Raw genomic sequence first — 16,386 nt, 5'->3', positions numbered from 1 at the left:
AAAAAAACCCTGCCCATCACCTGCCTCCCAGATAATGGGTGCCTGGATCCTTGGAGGTAGGGGTGGGCACTTGGCTGATAGGTTACTGAATCTGTCAGTCCAGTGCCAGAAACTGGGAATTTCCTGAGGATCTGCCCCCTGCACCTACCTATTTAGGCCTGGACCAGCCTAGCTGCCATTATGCAATGCCATGTGTGTCTGGTGATCTTGTCCTGTGTCCTGTTTCCTGGCTCATCTCCAGTCATCATGGTGTCCCAATTCATTTCTCCCATGAAGCTGAATTGGCTTGTTGGTATTGTTTTTGTTCTTTCTTTCCTCTTTAGCATGTTTCCTAGCTGTGTTATGTGTATGCTGCAGGCCTGTGTAACAACTGGCTGCCTGCAGCCAGTTAACAGACTGTATAATAAAGACTCCAATATTATATATTTTAAAATGTGGCTTCTGGGATGGTAGGTCACTGGAAGAAGTAGGCAGCCGGGAAAAAGGTCAGGCCATGAGATGAAAACAGGCTGCTGCAGAGAAAAACCACGTCCCTACCAAAAACACCATCTGAGTCAACCCTTCTTCGAGTGCGCTGGCCTACGGCCGCTCAAACTGGCAAAACAAGCTATGTGCCACAAGTCCCTACTTACTACAAGTGCTGCTTTTACCCCATCTATAAAAGCTCTGCTTACAACTATACTCAGGGCAACCTCTCTGATCCCAACCAGGGAGTTCGCTCAGGAGCATACCCCAATAAACATTCCTGTCAATCTTTTATTCCTCTCTCTGTGGTCCTTTTCTCGCCTAAAACCTTACACTTACAACAGCATCTGGTCTCCTGTCACTTCCTCCCTCTCTTTGCTTTCTGTATGCCATGGGGCAGAAAACCTCTGCCCTCCATTGCTGCCATCATGTCCTGCCTAAGTGCTTGGAGCCAAGTGGCAGTGGGCTGACCCCTTTAAAGCCTGTGATCCCAAAGAAATCTTTCCTTCTGCAAGCTGTTCTCTCAGATATTTTGGTCACAACTATGCCAAACTAACCAGTACTGTAAGGATCAAGTACTTCTGCTGAAAATTCAAATATTTCTGCTGAATTAGCAGATTTGCTGCTCCTTTAAAATATTTAGCACAAACAAATCTAGTAATTTTGAAGCTGATCACCAGTAGAAACAGTAACACACAGATGGATAACTAAATGCGTTTTCTGAAAACAAGTCACCTGTTTCTGTTGATTGTAAACACAAAACGAGTTGCCAGAACATTTAGCAACACGTGTAGCTTCACCGCAGTTAAAAAGTAATAATAATAGAAGCGCTATTTAGCGCTATTTAACGTTTGCTAACAGTGCAAGGCGCCACTTGATTGATGTCAGATCAGGAATGTGGTGGGGCGGAAAGTTTGGGAAGACTGCAGGAGGAAATACAAGTCAGCCTTGACGTGAGGAGAGGAAGCGTGGTCTCGCACATGCGCCTGGGCGGCCGTCCGTGAGCTCGCTGTCTTTTGACCCTAGCGCTGCGCCGTAGTCCGCGCTGCCGGCCCGGAGGTCGCGATGGCGGACGTGTCCGAGAGGACCCTGCAAGTATCCGTGCTGGTGGCTTTCGCCTCCGGAGTGCTCCTGGGCTGGCAGGCGAATCGGCTCCGGAGACGCTACCTAGACTGGAGGAAGCGGAGGCTGCAGGACAAGCTGGCGACGACGCAGAAGAAGCTGGACCTGGCCTGAAGGCGCGCGCCGGGGGCCCCAGACGACCTCGCGTTTGCCTCTCGATGCCGGCGCGTGAGCCCCGGGCCGCGCGGGCCTGGGCGGGGCCGGGGCCGGGGCCGGGGCCGGGGCCGGGGCCGGGGCCGGGGCCTGGGCCTGGCGCTGCTAGCTCTCTGCCGCCCTGAGGATTGTCCTGCGTGTTAGGTGAGCAGCCACGCTGGAAAGCGGGGGGCCGGGGGAAGGGGGGGCACGGCCAGGATCCCGGGGCACTCTGTTGGATAGCTCACAGGAAATAACTTGCTCCACAAACAAACAAGCAAAACAGTAATGCAGTAGTTCTGTCTAATCACTCATGCTCTAGTGCTGCAGGTGTTTCGGATGCATTTTTTTTTTTTTTTACGTGAAATGTAGTTGCACTGGGCATGTAACTTCACAATTGAAAATACTGGAGATGACCAAGTGCTTTAAAGAAATGTAATGCACGTCGGTTGACACCGATGTTCTTCTCTAAATTCCAATCGGAACTCTTAGGTTTTTGGTAGCCAGGCAAAGTAGAAAGCTTTTGGCATGGAAGTCTGGAGCTCAGCGTCATAGTCAGCTTTTTTTTTTTTTTCATCAGGGTTTCACTGCTCTTCTCTGTTCCCAGATCTTTTGGTGATACAGAATTTGAGTTCAGGATCTCAGTTTGCTGGGCTGATGCTCCAGTCGCATTTTTTGCCGATTAATTGGCGATGGAGTCTAACGGATTTGTTTATTTATTTATGCCTATTCTAGCTTCAAACCAGGATCCTACTGATCTCAGCCTCCTGGACAGCTAAGATAACAGGCTTGAGCCACCAGTGCTAGGCCATCAGTTGATAGTTCAGGGTTTACTTTGAAGTTAAAACATTGTTTTATTAATTTTTTTTCTCTTTTCTGTTTCCAACAGCTTGTCGAAGAAAGTACTGAAAAAATAATTTCTTCTTGCACTTTATGGCTGTATTTTTAAAATAAAAGTTTTTAAACATCTTTGAACATGTGTGTGTGTGTTGGCATGTGTTGGCCCTGGTGTGTGTGTGTATGTGTGTGTGTTCCCGTGTGTTGGCCCTGGGGCTTAAACTCAGGACCTGAGCACTGTCATTGAGATTTTTTGCTCAAGAACAGAGCTCTACCACTTGAGCCACATCCCCTCTTCCAGCTTTTGACTGCTTAGTTGGAGATAAGAATCCTCTGGCTGGCTTTGAATCATGATCCTCAGAACTCATCCTCCTGAGTAGCTAGGATTACAGGTGTGAGTGTGAGCCACTTGGCACCTGCTACCTTTTTTTTTTCCAAAAGGGAAAGGAATATCTTGCCTGCTATTCACTTAACTGCAACAGAGATCTGGATTTTTAAAGTTGGTATATCAGTGATTTTGACCAGGTATCTTCTAGCAGTCTATAGAGATCTTTGTGGAGTCTTTTTTTTTTTTGGTCCGGTTGTGGGGCCTGAACTCTGGGCTTGGGCGCTGTCCCTCAGCTCTTCAGCTCAAGGCTAGCGTTCTACCACTTGAGCCACAGCGCCACTTCCAGCTTTTTTTTCTTTTTGCTTATGTGGTGCTGAGGAATCGAACTCAGGGCCTCAGGCATGCAAGGCAAGTGCTCTACCACTGAGCCACCTTCCCAGCCCAGTCTATAGAGATCTGTGATACAGCCATGAGGCAGAATTCATCATGGACCATGTGGATCCTTTTGTGGGACTGACTGTTCAGGAAAGCAAGGAGCCTTGTAAATAAAACAAATAAGGATGATGTATGTAAGACCTTTGCACTATAATAACAATAGCAGCTTCCTAGAAATACAGTTTTACATTTTTTTTGGCAAAAGTCTCCTTTATGTATCATGGAACATACAAGTAAAGGAGAAAGGCTTTTGACTAGAGTTTAAAAGTGTTAGAGTGACCAGGCCTCTAATTATTTTTCATTTACATAAGGTGTGTTCTAGAGCACCACCCTTGCTTATTCCATGAAGACTGATTTTATGTCTCAGCTCCATAAAACATAAGAAAATTCACAAGACTTGTTTGTAGAATCCCCTCCACTCCTCATTATATTAGGGCTATTCTTCTAACCTTGTTTTCATTCATTCTATGACCGTGTTACACAAAGACTAAAATGTTCTTTAGAGTTCCATCTGGGCTGCAATTTGCAATTTGAGCTCAGTTGAGGCTCCTTGAAACAGGAAGTTTCTTGAGGCACACATTACCCACTATTAAAATGTATTATTAAAGCATCTGGATTGTGAAGGCCTACTTCCTCTGCCATGCTCCTGATTTTTTTCTGTGCTGATTTTTTTTCTTGCTACTTATTTTGCAGCACCCTTATCTATTCAGTCCCCTCTCTTGTGCCACCTATGAGCATCCCTGTTTAGGCCTGAGCTGCCCACTTGTGTGTCTGCATCCTATGGCATATTTAACCATTTCTAACCTTGTTTTTTGACTATGACCTGCTAATGCTGTACCTGTATGCTTCAAGCCCTGTGGTGAACAAATTCCCTTAACAATACATCTGTCACCTTTTTTTTCTTTAATCCTGGTTAAATGTTCCCTGCCTCTGAAGATGCAGTCTCAGAGAAATAGTACTTTTTCTATGCTAGTCTGAGTTAGAATCAGAAAATGGGAAGTCACAGTGGCAGTCAGTACTCTAGAAATGATATTGTCTGCTCACATGCTCCCACCCCGATTTAATCACAGCTTCTGCCTGACTTAGCCTACTTCTTTTTGCCCCAGGTGAGCTTCTCAGACAGCATGTTCCATTCTACATTGCTTTCGCCATCCTTGGACCTTGGCTCCAGTAGCTGTGTTATCATGTTGTATTTAACTTCTGTAGTCTCAGCAGGTAAACAAGAACAGCTAACATCCTCTACATTTGTAGAACTGCCCATTCTGGAGACCATTGGTTATCTTACCCTTCCAGATCACTTCATCAGTCCTTTGGCAACCCTGGTCACATTAGACTCCATCCTCATACAGTCACTCTTAAGTGCTTTTGCTTTCATTTTAGACCACCAAACTTACCAGTAGTACCTGGCCATTAGTACCTGCCATTAACATTTTTTGGGGGGTATGGTCCTGGGGCCTGGGTGCTGTCCCTGAGCATTTTTTGCTCAAGGCTAATGCTTTACCACTTTGAGCTACAGCTCCATTTCCTGTTTTCCAGTGGTTAGTTGGAGATAAGAGTCTCATAGAATTTCCTGCCTGGGCTGGCTTTGAACCACAATCCTCAGTTCTCAGCCTCCTAAGTAGCTAGGTGTGAACTATCAGCACCTGGTTTACATCTTTTATTCCTAGTAGATTGTTCTCTATTGCAAAAAAAATATAAAGCCCATTAGAAGGAATTCTTTCATCTCTTTTCTCAGTAGATGTGTTTAGGGTGTTTAGGGCTAACTATAATGGCCATTCAGGGGACCTTAAAAACACTATTTTAAGCATACCACGCCCCAGAGACTGGTTCACATAGTTGAGGTATAGTGAGGAAAGTTTTTAAAGCTCCCCAGATGATTGTGTTGCTCAGCTTTTAAGTGAGGAGGCTGAGTCTAAGTAACTTCTTAGAGCCATCCTGTTGCTTCTTGCTGATTGCTAAAAAGCCTAGAGAAGAGAGAGGCCATTCATTGCCTGCAGATGCCTAGCTCAAGGTGAGCTGGGATAGCATTGCTTCAGAGAAATGCAGATGTCATAGCCTTAGGAAAGCTTTGCAGAAAAAAAAATACTCTCATTCTGCATTGGTTACCTCCCTGAATGGCTTGAATCCCTGAATGGCTTGAATCGCCCACCTCTGAGTTGCCTCTAAGATTTCCCCTATCTGGAAGGTTGAAGTGTTTCTTCTCTAGACATAAAAATTCTGCTGGTACATGTTAGTATTATGCTCAACTCTGATCCTCAGCTCCACCCACACCTGGGCCCTCTCCCATTCCTGGAGTTCCGGCCATACAGCTGGTCCCTCCCTCTCTCCACCCAGACCCACCTGAACTCTCATCTATCTCACTTCCTATCCCTCAGACCCTCCTGCTACCTGGATGGGGACAGAGGCCATGTCCTCCCTCTTGGGGGAAATATGGCTCCTCTAATAAACCTTATAATAATTTTTCTCCTGTGCCTGCCTGCCTCTGCATGGTCCCCTGGGATGGATGTGTGGGTTCCTCCTTCAGTACATATGACCATATAGAGTCAGGCTAATCGAAATGAAATTTAAGACATGGAGACAACAGGTCTTTTTTTTTTTTTTTTTTTTTTGGTAGTGGTTGACCATGTCACTGTACTGTATCTAGTTCTTTCTTTTTACTTTATTTTATTTTGCTTTTGCCATTGGTCCATCACTGGCAATCACTGTCTTTGATTCTGGTACCCTGCATCTTATGTATATATTTGTCTGATTTGGGGAAGGGAAGGGGAATAACAAAATGCTGAAACAAGGCAAGAGGTGACCCAATGCAACAATGATACTCAGAAGACACTATGTTGGAAAATAACTTCACGACTTGGGGGGGGGAGGGAAATAGTGGGAGAAAAAGGAGTAGGTAACAGGGTTGACAAGAAATGCATTCATTGCCTTACTCATGCTAACTATAACCCCTCTGTACAGCATCTTTACAATAAAATAAATTCTGCTGGTACCTGAGCTTGTACCTGAGTATGTATGTCCATATAACATCTGCTTTTGTTAAGGCTTGGTCTCCATCTCAAACATGTGTGGTTGTTGCTAGTGAAATGAGCTCCCTTCCCATAGCTTAGTCCACTCCTTCCCTTCTCCACAGCTTAGCATGCTCCCTTCCTAGGCAACACTAGGCCCATGTAGTAAAGGCAGTAAATAATCAACTTCCAACCCTCTTTACCTTGGGTTGGCACTTCTCTGGGGCAGTTACCACCATATAAGGCAACAAGAGCCCCTTAGAATGACTTTCAGGTCTAGGCATTTGCAGGACCCCTTATCTACTATTTGGATAGCAGCCATAAATCCTAGTTCACCATGATGAAGCCCCCGGCCTACATGTCCACACTGGGGTCTCTGCCTCTTAGCCCCTTCTAGCTCCTCCTAAGCCTCCTAGGTTATATAGGTCACCTCAGACAATAGCCAGGGCTTTGTCTCACTTCTCCCTTGTGAGAAGGAGTCTTGCCAGCCCCCTTTCCTGGCAATAAACCTTTCTTTGTTCTCTGTACCTGATATCTGTGTGGTTCTCTGGCAAAGTCTATTAATCTTTCACTTAATCTTTCAGTTGTCTTTAAAAGCTTGGTGTAAGCTCAGTTATTGGCTGCTGTTTTTTGAGACAGGAATCCACATGCAGTCGTTGGCTTTTTAATAAAGACTTCCGATTTGATCTTTCAAAATGTGGCTTTTCTGTTTTCTCACCGTACCACAAGGTGAGGTTGAAATCCTACTAGTTTTGAGGCCAAGTTTCGTTAGCTTTCCTTAAAATCCAGACATGACACATCGGTACCCCTACCCAAGCTCTCACCTCTCTGGCCTAGATTGTATTTTTTTGCATCTTCTCTCAGGACTAAAGAGGCCAAGTATGATGTGACCATGTGGCTGTTAAAAGCCAACGCTCAAGGTTTAGTCATCTTTAACATCTACTTTCCCTCTAACTAACAAAGGCACAGACCTTTGGTGGAGATAGGGGGAGTAAGGGTAGAGGACTAGAAGGAGGGGAAGGTAATAGGGTAATCTTACATGTACTGTTACATGTTTGTATCCAAAATGAAAATTTAGTGAGCTATACACTTGGCGACTTATATACTTTTTATATATTATACTTAAAGAAAAAAAATATATAAGCAATCATTCGGTTTGATGGGGGAAATCAGCTTATGGGAAGTACTGAAGAACACGTGTCTATATTAATATGATCCTGTTATGGGGAAAGTCCACCACTCAGAGGCAGCCTTGTGTAAAAAGATGACTTTATTGGGGAAGTGGATAGCTGACTGGCCAGGGATGCAGCGCAGACTTGGGAGCTGAAACTGCGACCCTTAATGGCCCACAAACTACGGGTTTTAAAGGCAAAATCCATGTGGTCAAGCCTGGTCACACACAGGTGGCCAATGGGATTGTAGCACACACACAAAGATTGTATATTTATGTCAGTGGTCAGTGGCCAATGGGGTTACAGTCTGTCTCATAGTAACTATTTGAACTAACCTATCATTGTGGTTTGAATTTGCGTGCCAATTTGGGGTGCCCACACAAAGCAGGTGGATATTCTTACTCATGGGGGCTGTACATGCTAGAAACATAATGTCATATGCCCCTGCAAGCTTGAAGCTGGGGGTTGTTACAAGACAGCTACAGGAGGATACATAATGTGGCAGGCACCATTCTAATTAGGCAGGGTATGAGATAGCACCGAAATCCTTGTGAAATTTTTTAGGGTCTCCCTTTATGGCCTCTCTTTGTTTTTGGTAAAGGGTCAATTTCTTGGCTTAGTTTTTCTCACACAGTCTGGGACCTTAACAGCCACTACAATTCATCGATTGGGTGAAAGCTCAGACTTTCTTTTTGTTTTGGTCAGTCATGGGGCCTGAACTCTGGGCATGGGCGCTGACCCTCAGCTCTTCAGCTCTACCATGAGTCTCAGAGCCACTTCCGGCTTTTTCTGCTTATGTGGTGCTGAGGAATTGAATCCGGAGCCTCATGCGTGCAAGGCAAGCACTCTACCACTGAGCCACCTTCCCAGCCCAGCTCATACCATTCTTATTCAATCAAGTTTTTGGTTGTTTTGCCAGTCCTGGGGCTTGAACACAGGGCCTAGGCACTGTCCCTGAGCTCCTTTTGCTCAAGGCTAATGCTCTACCATTTGAGCCAAAGCACCACTTCTGGCTTTTTCTGGCTTAACTGGATATGAGTCTTACAGAATTTCCTGCCTGGACTGGCTTCGAACTGTGGTCCTCAGATCTCAGCCTCCTGAATAGCTAGCGTGACCTACCAGCCCCTGGCCTAGTTTTGCTGTGTTTGGGAATTGGATTGGTAGGTATATTCTCACATGAAGTATTACCACGTTTCTGAGAGTTCAAAGTAAACCGACATGACAACTCATTATTTGTTCACAGACTTGTCAACAGAATCACCCACTCACAGAATTCAGAGGGAGAGAAATTTCTACATCCCAAATCGCAAAGAATTTTAGATATCTTTGAAATGCGTAACAGACCCATGCATCCCATAAAAGTTCCATAGGAAAGCTCTCCTTGAAGTTAATGAAAGAGGAAGATGCTCGAATTGTTTCTTAAGCTTACCCAAACTGGCAACCGGAAAACAAATAGCATAAAACAGAGTACTCCCCAACAGGCACTTTGTGGTGATACTTGAGTGTCATGGGATGTGAGTCTGCACTAAGAGCTGAGGACTTGAGGGTCGCGACTCGACCCAGGAATGAAGGCTGCAACACGCTTCCCGCCACCAGTCTCCTGGCTGGGCGGGGCCGGGAGGCGGGCGCTCAGGGATGCGTCATCTTCCGGCGTCTCCGCCCTGGTTTCCCTGACAACCGGCGGAAGCAGGGCTGCCCTGGCGAGAGATGCTGGCCCGGCGGCGGCGGGACCCACTACAGGCGGCGCGGCAGCGCGGTCAGGGACTGAAGCTACAGGTAGGGTCGGGCTCCTCGGTGCGAGGCCTGGGCGGGCGGGAGGAGGGGCGCAGCTGTGTGCGGGCGCTTTCCTGGTCGGACTCCACGCGTGCAGCCCGCAGACCTTCCCGAGTTGTCGCGTTCCCCAACTCCGGACGCAGGCGATAGGTCTTCAAGTCGTGGCCGTCAGCTCGCACCCTCTCCCCACCGCCCACCTCCCACCCAAGCACGTCTCCCAACCCTCCATCTCCCAGGCCGCACCTGCCGCGGTAACCAGCCTCACCCCGCCTGGCCCAGCGCCTCTCTCGCTGTCCACGGCTCCTGCCCCAAAGCCTTCACCCACTGCAGGCGGTCATTACTTCTTGGAACTCAAGCGCAGTAAGGGTCAAGGAATAGCCTTAATGTTAAAAAAAAAAAAAAAAAAAAAAAAAAAAGCATTAAGATCCAACGAATTGAGTCAAGGACGTGAAATAAAGAGAAGATACAAATAAGCATAAAAGTTAATTTGAAATATAAGCAGCTACTTTTAAAAGAAAAAAAGGTCCCAAAGATTTGAAGTCACAGTACTCAGACCTGGGAAAGACATGACTTGAAGCAGTTGCTGCTCCTGTAAAATAAGACACAGCACCTAAAAAAAGTGGGTTGATACGACCCAGTAAATACTCATTCTCCTAGGCTGGGTAATCACACTTCCAGGAATCTACAATATGTGATCATTAAAAATTGAGTCAGAGATCTAGGTATAAAAATATGTGCAACCTGGTTTATAATAGAAAAATATGATCAAATGATTAGTAGCTTGCACTGAAATGTAATGGTACTGTCACCTGTTATTAGAGATTTTAATGTATTAAAGAAAATATTTGTGGTAAAGTATTAAAGGAGAATATACAGAGCACTTTACACAACACAGACACACACATATATCATAGGAAAGAAAGAAGAAAACATGCTATGTCATGATGGTATCTACATGGCAGAATGGTAATGATTATTGTTTTTCTTCTGGCTTTTAAAAACCTTTTAGTTGAATGGCTATTACTTTTTAAAATAAGAAAAAATAACTGGTTACCTTCTGAAATTCTTATTCCACTTTATGGGATTTTACTTTTAAAAAATGCAGTCTACTAGCCTGTCACTGGTGGCTGATGTTTGCAATCCCAGCTAGTTGGTAGGCTGAAATGGTTGGTAAGGAGGTTGGAGGCTAGCCAAGCAGAAAATGTTGGTGAGATTCCCTCTCTATGAAGAGCTGTACTCTAATGCAAGCCTGTTATTCTAGCTGCCAGGAAACATCCAGGATAGGAAGCAACACTATTTCAAAAATAAACTAGCAAAAACCAGGGCTGGAGGCATAGCTCAGTGGTAAGAGTGCCTGCTTAGTTAAGCCTAGAGACCCTGAGTTCAAAGCCCCAGAACCACCCAAAAATTCAAATTCAGTCTATTACCAGGTATTTCCCACTTTAAAAACCACTATTTTATATCTTTGACAGATGAGAGATTTACCGATGTTCATATTTTATCCAGCTTTATACTTATTTAGAAAGTACAAAATTTGAATGTTTTCACCAAAAATGATAATATTTGAGGAGACAGATATGTTTAACTTGATTTAAACATTATACACAGTGTATTTGTATATGGAAACATCATATGGTATCCCAGAAATATGTACAACTTCAAAAGTTTTTGTATAATAGTTAAAACGAATTTCAGCTGTTTAAAAAGGCAAACTATTTGGCAGAAAAATATTTAAGTGACTTTTTATTGGAATCATCATAGTCCAAGAAAGCAAAATATTCTCTTCTCCTAGAAATAAAAATAAAATTTATAGGCTTCCACCTATAATCCTAGTTACCCAGGAGGCTAAGATCTAGAGTTCATCATTTTCAGTCAGATGGGGCAAAGGACTCTGTAAGACTACCTCCAACATGACCAACAAAAATTCAGGCTGGAGGTATGCTTCAATTGGTAGAGTGCCAGCTAAGCAAGCAAGCTGACCTAGCAAGTACAAGGCCCTGAGTTCAAACCCTCATACCACAAAAATAAATAAAATAATAAAGTTGATAGAGCATGACTTATGATAAGTTTGGTAGGGTCTTAATCTGGTTCTGTATGTACATAATTTTAAATTCAGTGAGATATAAACACAGGAAAAGTTTCAGAAAAATATGTAAAAACAATTTTTAATTATTAAAGTGAAAACAGAACAAGACTACCATAAGGCTTACTCAATCTGGAGACAGATTGACTAGGAGCCTTTGTTACCTTGAGGATCTGGAAATGATACTCATTTGGATATCATTAGCTAATTCTTTCCTGTTCAACAGCAGATAGTTGAAAAAAAAAAAGATTTCCATGTCAAGGGGTAGGAGAGGTGGGAAACAAGGACTCAGCTTTTAATTTGTATAATACCTGTAATGACTTACCAGATGTGTACATTTTGTACATAATTCTTGATTGACCATAAATTATAGAATAGAGGAAAAGCTAGTGGGATTTTATTTCTCTTTTTCACTCACTTTGTCTTTTCAATACAATCTATAGGAGCGAAATCAGAGAAGTAAGTGCAAATTTTGTGGGTAAATTAACAAAGTTCTGTAAATACATTGCATACTGGGTGACAATTCTACTGGGTAACAAAAATGATGAGTAAATTAGTGATACGATAGTATGGATGATTGTGGGGGCATGAGAGGGGTTACTTACAAGAGTATTCTTGACTTCGTTTATATACAGTTCCTGAGCAGGCAAAACTAATTCTAAATTTAAAAAAGTCAACCAAGGGGCTGGGCACTGGTGGCTCACACCTGTAATCCTAGCTACTCAGGAGGCTGAGATCTGAGGATCGCAGTTCAAAGCCAGCCTGGGCAGGAAAGTCTGTGAGATTCTTATTTCCAATAAACTGCCAGGAAACTGGAACTGGCACTGTGTCTCAAGTGATGGAGCGCTAGCCTTGAACTGAAGAGCTGAGAGACAGCACCCTGGCCCAGAGTTCAAGTCCCATGACCAAAAAAAAAAAAAAAAAAATCAAATAAGGTGAAGGAGCACAAAGGCACAATGTCTGTGTGCCTCTGATCATATAAAATAATATTTATCAAAATGAACTCCAAGAAATGAAAAAAAAAAAAAGTAAACTAGGTTTGTCTATGGAGAGATAGGATGGGAATATATTGGAAAAGGCAGAGGGAACTTTGTAGGTTATTATTATTCTTTAACTGAGGACTGAACCCAGAGCCTCACACAAGGTAGGTAAGTCCTCAGTAACTTGAACTATATCTCCAGCTCTTTTGCTCATATATATTTTTTTTGAGATTGGTCCTGTTAACTTTTCAGGGACTGTCTAACTCATGATCCTCTGCCTTGAGTAATTTTCTATATTTTGCAACTGGGTTGAGTTATTCTCTAGTAACACTCAAAGTATATTACCCACAGAGAAGGTATTGATGGTTGAAGTTTATCTTGTCATGCATGTAAAATAAGATTGACTAATGGATAGATTAAATAAATGTAGTAATGTGTTAATAGCAGAATGTAAACAGTGGGTATTTTCTGTGAATTGCTTTCAGCTTTATTGTACCTTTTAAAATATTCATTTTAAAAGGAATAAGGCATCTGAAAAAATATCCATTTTATATTGGAGAAGAAAGAGAAGTAAATTTTTTTTTGTCGGTCGTGGGGCTTGAACTCTGGGCCTGGGCGCTGTCCCTCAGCTCTTCAGCTCAAGGCGAGCGCTCTACCACTTGAGCCACAGCGCCACTTCCGGTTTTCTGGTGGTTTATTGGAGATAGGAGTCTCACGGTCTCTCCTGCCCGGGCTGGCTTTGAACCGCGATCCTCAGATCTCAGCCTCCTGAGTAGCTAGGATTACAGGCGTGAGCCACCAGCACCCGGCGAGAAGTAAAATTTTATTCCTTAAGGCAATATGATATTAAATGTGGTATATTAAATTGTGTCTCTTCATTGTAGGTTGATAGTTTGCTTTCAGAGGGCCAGTCGAAAGGAGCTCTAGACCCCAATAAAAGGCGAGATATTTATCAAAGGTAAAGTGTACTGTTACATATGCTTTCCAGGAGTTGCACTGACATTTCAATGAGTAGCATTTAATGCATAGAGATTACTCGAGGATTTCTTGCTTGCTTGCTTGCTTGCTTTCCCTCCTGCTTTCTTCCTTCTTTCTTTTTTTCCCTTCCTTTCTTCCTTGTTTCATTCCTTTCCTTTCTTTCCTTTCTTTTTCCACTGTCCCTTACCCCTCCCCACTTCCTTTTTAAATGCAACTGGATGAGCTGTGCTTGGAATAACAGCTGTGAATCCTGCTCAATGCTCTGTACCATTGACTAATCCTGCCATCTTTAGTAGCTTACTTTCCTAAAGTGGTAAGGGTTGATTGGAGGCTTCATTGAGACCATGCTTGGGAACTACTTAACATCATGCTTGGGACCACGTGTGTCACTTCCAAGGCCAGTTTCTGCTTTGCAGAGCTTGGGATGCCTGCATTTGTAGACATTGTTCTTCCTTGAGAAAGAAATACCTGGAGTCAGTCACTGGAGCTTTCTGAGTCTGAGTTATCCTGTCTAGGACCTGGCAATAAGGGTCCTCTAGTATAGGTAGAAATACCTTTACATATTAATTAAATTTATTTATTTATTGCTGGTCCTGGAGCTAGACCTCAGAGCCTGAGTGCTGTCCTTGAGCCTCTTTGTGCCCAAGGCTAGTGCTCTTATCACTTGGGCCACAGAACCACTTCTAGCTTTTTCTGAGTAGTTTAATGGAGATAAGAGTCTTACAGACTTTTCTGACTGGGCTGGCTTTGGACCACAATCCTCAGATCTCAGCCTCCTGAGTTACTAGGATTACAGATATGAGCACCAGCACCTGGCTATATGTAAATTTTAATATTCATACAATGGCTTATTGCCCTGCCTGCTGACACTGTGAATGATTTTGTAAAATAGCTTTCAAATTCTGCCAATATAAACTTCATTGTGGGCTGGAAAGGTGACTCAGTAGTAGAGTGCTTGCCTTGCATGCAAGAGTCCACATAAGCAGAAAAAACTGGAAGTGGCACTATGGTCAAGTGGTAGAACACTTGAGAGTTCAAGCCCCATGGCCACCACCAACAACAAAAAAAACTTCATTGTATTTTATTTCTTTTTAAAAATTTAGATGTATCCAGTTAAAACGGGCAATAGATGAAAATAAAACTACTCTTCAAAAACTGAACAAAGTAAGTTATACTTGACCATATTCAAAACCAAAACCAAAACCAAACAACAACTCTTTTTATACTAGTATTTTTATCAAATGGGAATGAATTAAAATCACTATGCTCCTGAGTTTACATTAGAGATAAAGTCAGCACTGAGTTGCCTGGCAGACTTACTAAGCATGTACATCAGAGCAGAAGAGCCAGACATCCAGCTCTGATTAGTTTATTCTGATGGAGGACTCAGAAAATCCACAAAAAATGTTTGTATTGGCTGGGTGCCAGTGGCTCACACCTGTCATCCTAGCTACTCAGGAGGCTGAGATCTGAGGATCACAGTTCAAAGACAGCCCAGGCAGGAAAGGCCTTGAGACTCTTATCTCCAATAAACCACTAGAAAACCAGAAATGGTGGTGTGGCTCCAGTGGTAGAGCACTCGCCTTGAGCTGAAGAACACAGGAACAGCCCAGAGCTCAAGCCTCACAAGTGACAAAAAAGAAAAATAAAGGAAAAAAAAAGTTTGTATTGTGTAAGTTGTGTGCTGTACAGTTGGGAAGTGTTTTTATTGCAATTCCACTGTGGGGAGAATATGTTACCTGGCCCTGAGGGTAAGTAGTAAAGACTTGTATCTTGTGGCAGCTCTAATACCAATGAAAACAAAACAAAGACAAAAATTAGCCCTGTCAGTCCCATGGGATGTTGAAAAGAGGAGCCCACGACAAAGATCACAAAGCATTTCAAGCAGAGGACACCTGAATGTCATCCCCCTGTCCAGATCAGAGCCCTGTATTGTATTGCATTTAAATTTCTCCCAACGTAGGGACACACTGACACTTAAGTTTGAAAATCTGATTATTCCCGTTTCTTGGCTGAGGAAATGAATATTCTCAAAGGGGAGGACACTTTGTCTCCCTGTCAGTAAGTGGCAGAATTGGGGGGGAGGGGCTGGCACTTGGCGTCTTGTCTCTAAGTCAGTGTTCTATCCAGCTTTGCCCCTGACTGATTGGGGAGCTGCCATACTCAGAAAGAAAACAAAGCAAACCAGAGATGCTGGTTTACTTCATATGGTTGCTTTCCCATTCAAACTACATTTTCTAGGCTCTTACTTCTTTCCCTAGGGCAAGTCTAATCTCATGTGCTAGTTAGTTTGTCTTATAACATTTATAGGAGTTTTAAAAGAATTACAAGGCTCTAAAAAGATAAAATGTAAATATAATTTTAAAACTACTAAAATAAATACAATTAAAGAAATAGAGTTACAATTAATTTTTCAGTGAAGCAGACCCATATTCTCTCTTAGGCTGATGAAGCTGCACCTGTTGGAAACTATGAGCAGAGAAAGGAAGAAGAGCAGAATCTTCTGGACAGGCTCACCCTGCAGCTGCAGGAACTTGCTGTGGGCATGAGTAGAGAACCTACAAATGAGTATGCTTTTTTGCTCCTTCCCTCCCTTTTTCCCTCTCTTTCTGCCTCTTTCCTCCATATTGCCCTCCTTTTTTCCCCCTCTGTTTCCTCCCTTCCTCTCTCCTTCCTTCATTTTTAGGGTTTACCTTAAAGATGAAACTCACATGGACTATATTCTGCCCACTTCCTTCCAGCCTTGTCTCTTGTTTGTTATCCCCAACCTTTGCCCCACCATTTAGTCACTTAACCTTGAACTTCCTTTTTCCTCTCCCCCTCTTTGAACTTCTTTTTTTTTGCCTGACTCCCAACTCATCCCTAATTCTAAGCTTTTACTGATCACCCCACCCCTGACACACACACACACACACACACACACACACACACACACACACACACACACACACACACACACACACACACACACACACACACGTGTGCGCGCACATGCGCAACCTGGATTGAATATCCCTCATGTGACCCCTTAGGATCCATGCGCACCACCATAGATGGTGGTACCTGGAGAACAACA

General features: G+C 43.4%; 2 protein-coding genes across 2 annotated transcripts in view; both read left to right on the top strand.

Annotated features, from left to right (window-relative positions):
- The first annotated feature begins 1,489 nt into the window (after positions 1 to 1,489).
- On the top strand, positions 1,490 to 2,694 carry Mtln (mitoregulin). Its single transcript, XM_070013239.1, has 2 exons — positions 1,490 to 1,884; positions 2,609 to 2,694. Exon 1 carries the CDS (start codon positions 1,531 to 1,533, stop codon positions 1,699 to 1,701), a length of 171 nt encoding a protein of 56 aa, XP_069869340.1. The 5' UTR covers positions 1,490 to 1,530; the 3' UTR covers positions 1,702 to 1,884; positions 2,609 to 2,694.
- Positions 2,695 to 9,178: 6,484 nt separating this feature from the next.
- Positions 9,179 to 16,386, top strand: part of Nphp1 (nephrocystin 1) — a 47,635-nt gene continuing 40,427 nt past the window's right edge. Inside the window, exons 1-4 of the mRNA XM_070013243.1 lie at positions 9,179 to 9,272; positions 13,217 to 13,290; positions 14,414 to 14,474; positions 15,754 to 15,878. Coding sequence (XP_069869344.1) covers positions 9,204 to 9,272; positions 13,217 to 13,290; positions 14,414 to 14,474; positions 15,754 to 15,878 — 329 coding nt within the window. The 5' untranslated portion in view covers positions 9,179 to 9,203. The remainder of the gene's footprint in view (positions 9,273 to 13,216; positions 13,291 to 14,413; positions 14,475 to 15,753; positions 15,879 to 16,386) is intronic.

Source organism: Dipodomys merriami, unplaced genomic scaffold (genome assembly GCF_024711535.1).
Source record: "Dipodomys merriami isolate MVZ:Mamm:240054 unplaced genomic scaffold, mDipMer1.0.p SCAF_90, whole genome shotgun sequence".
NCBI lineage: Eukaryota > Metazoa > Chordata > Mammalia > Rodentia > Heteromyidae > Dipodomys > Dipodomys merriami.
The sequence above is the reverse complement of the archived record's forward strand: the minus strand, read 5'-3'. Positions and strand labels throughout refer to the sequence as shown.

Bases quoted from the DNA above. Each gene is read 5' to 3' on its own strand.
- Mtln (XM_070013239.1), top strand. From the start codon at position 1,531: ATGGCGGACGTGTCCGAGAGGACCCTGCAAGTATCCGTGCTGGTGGCT.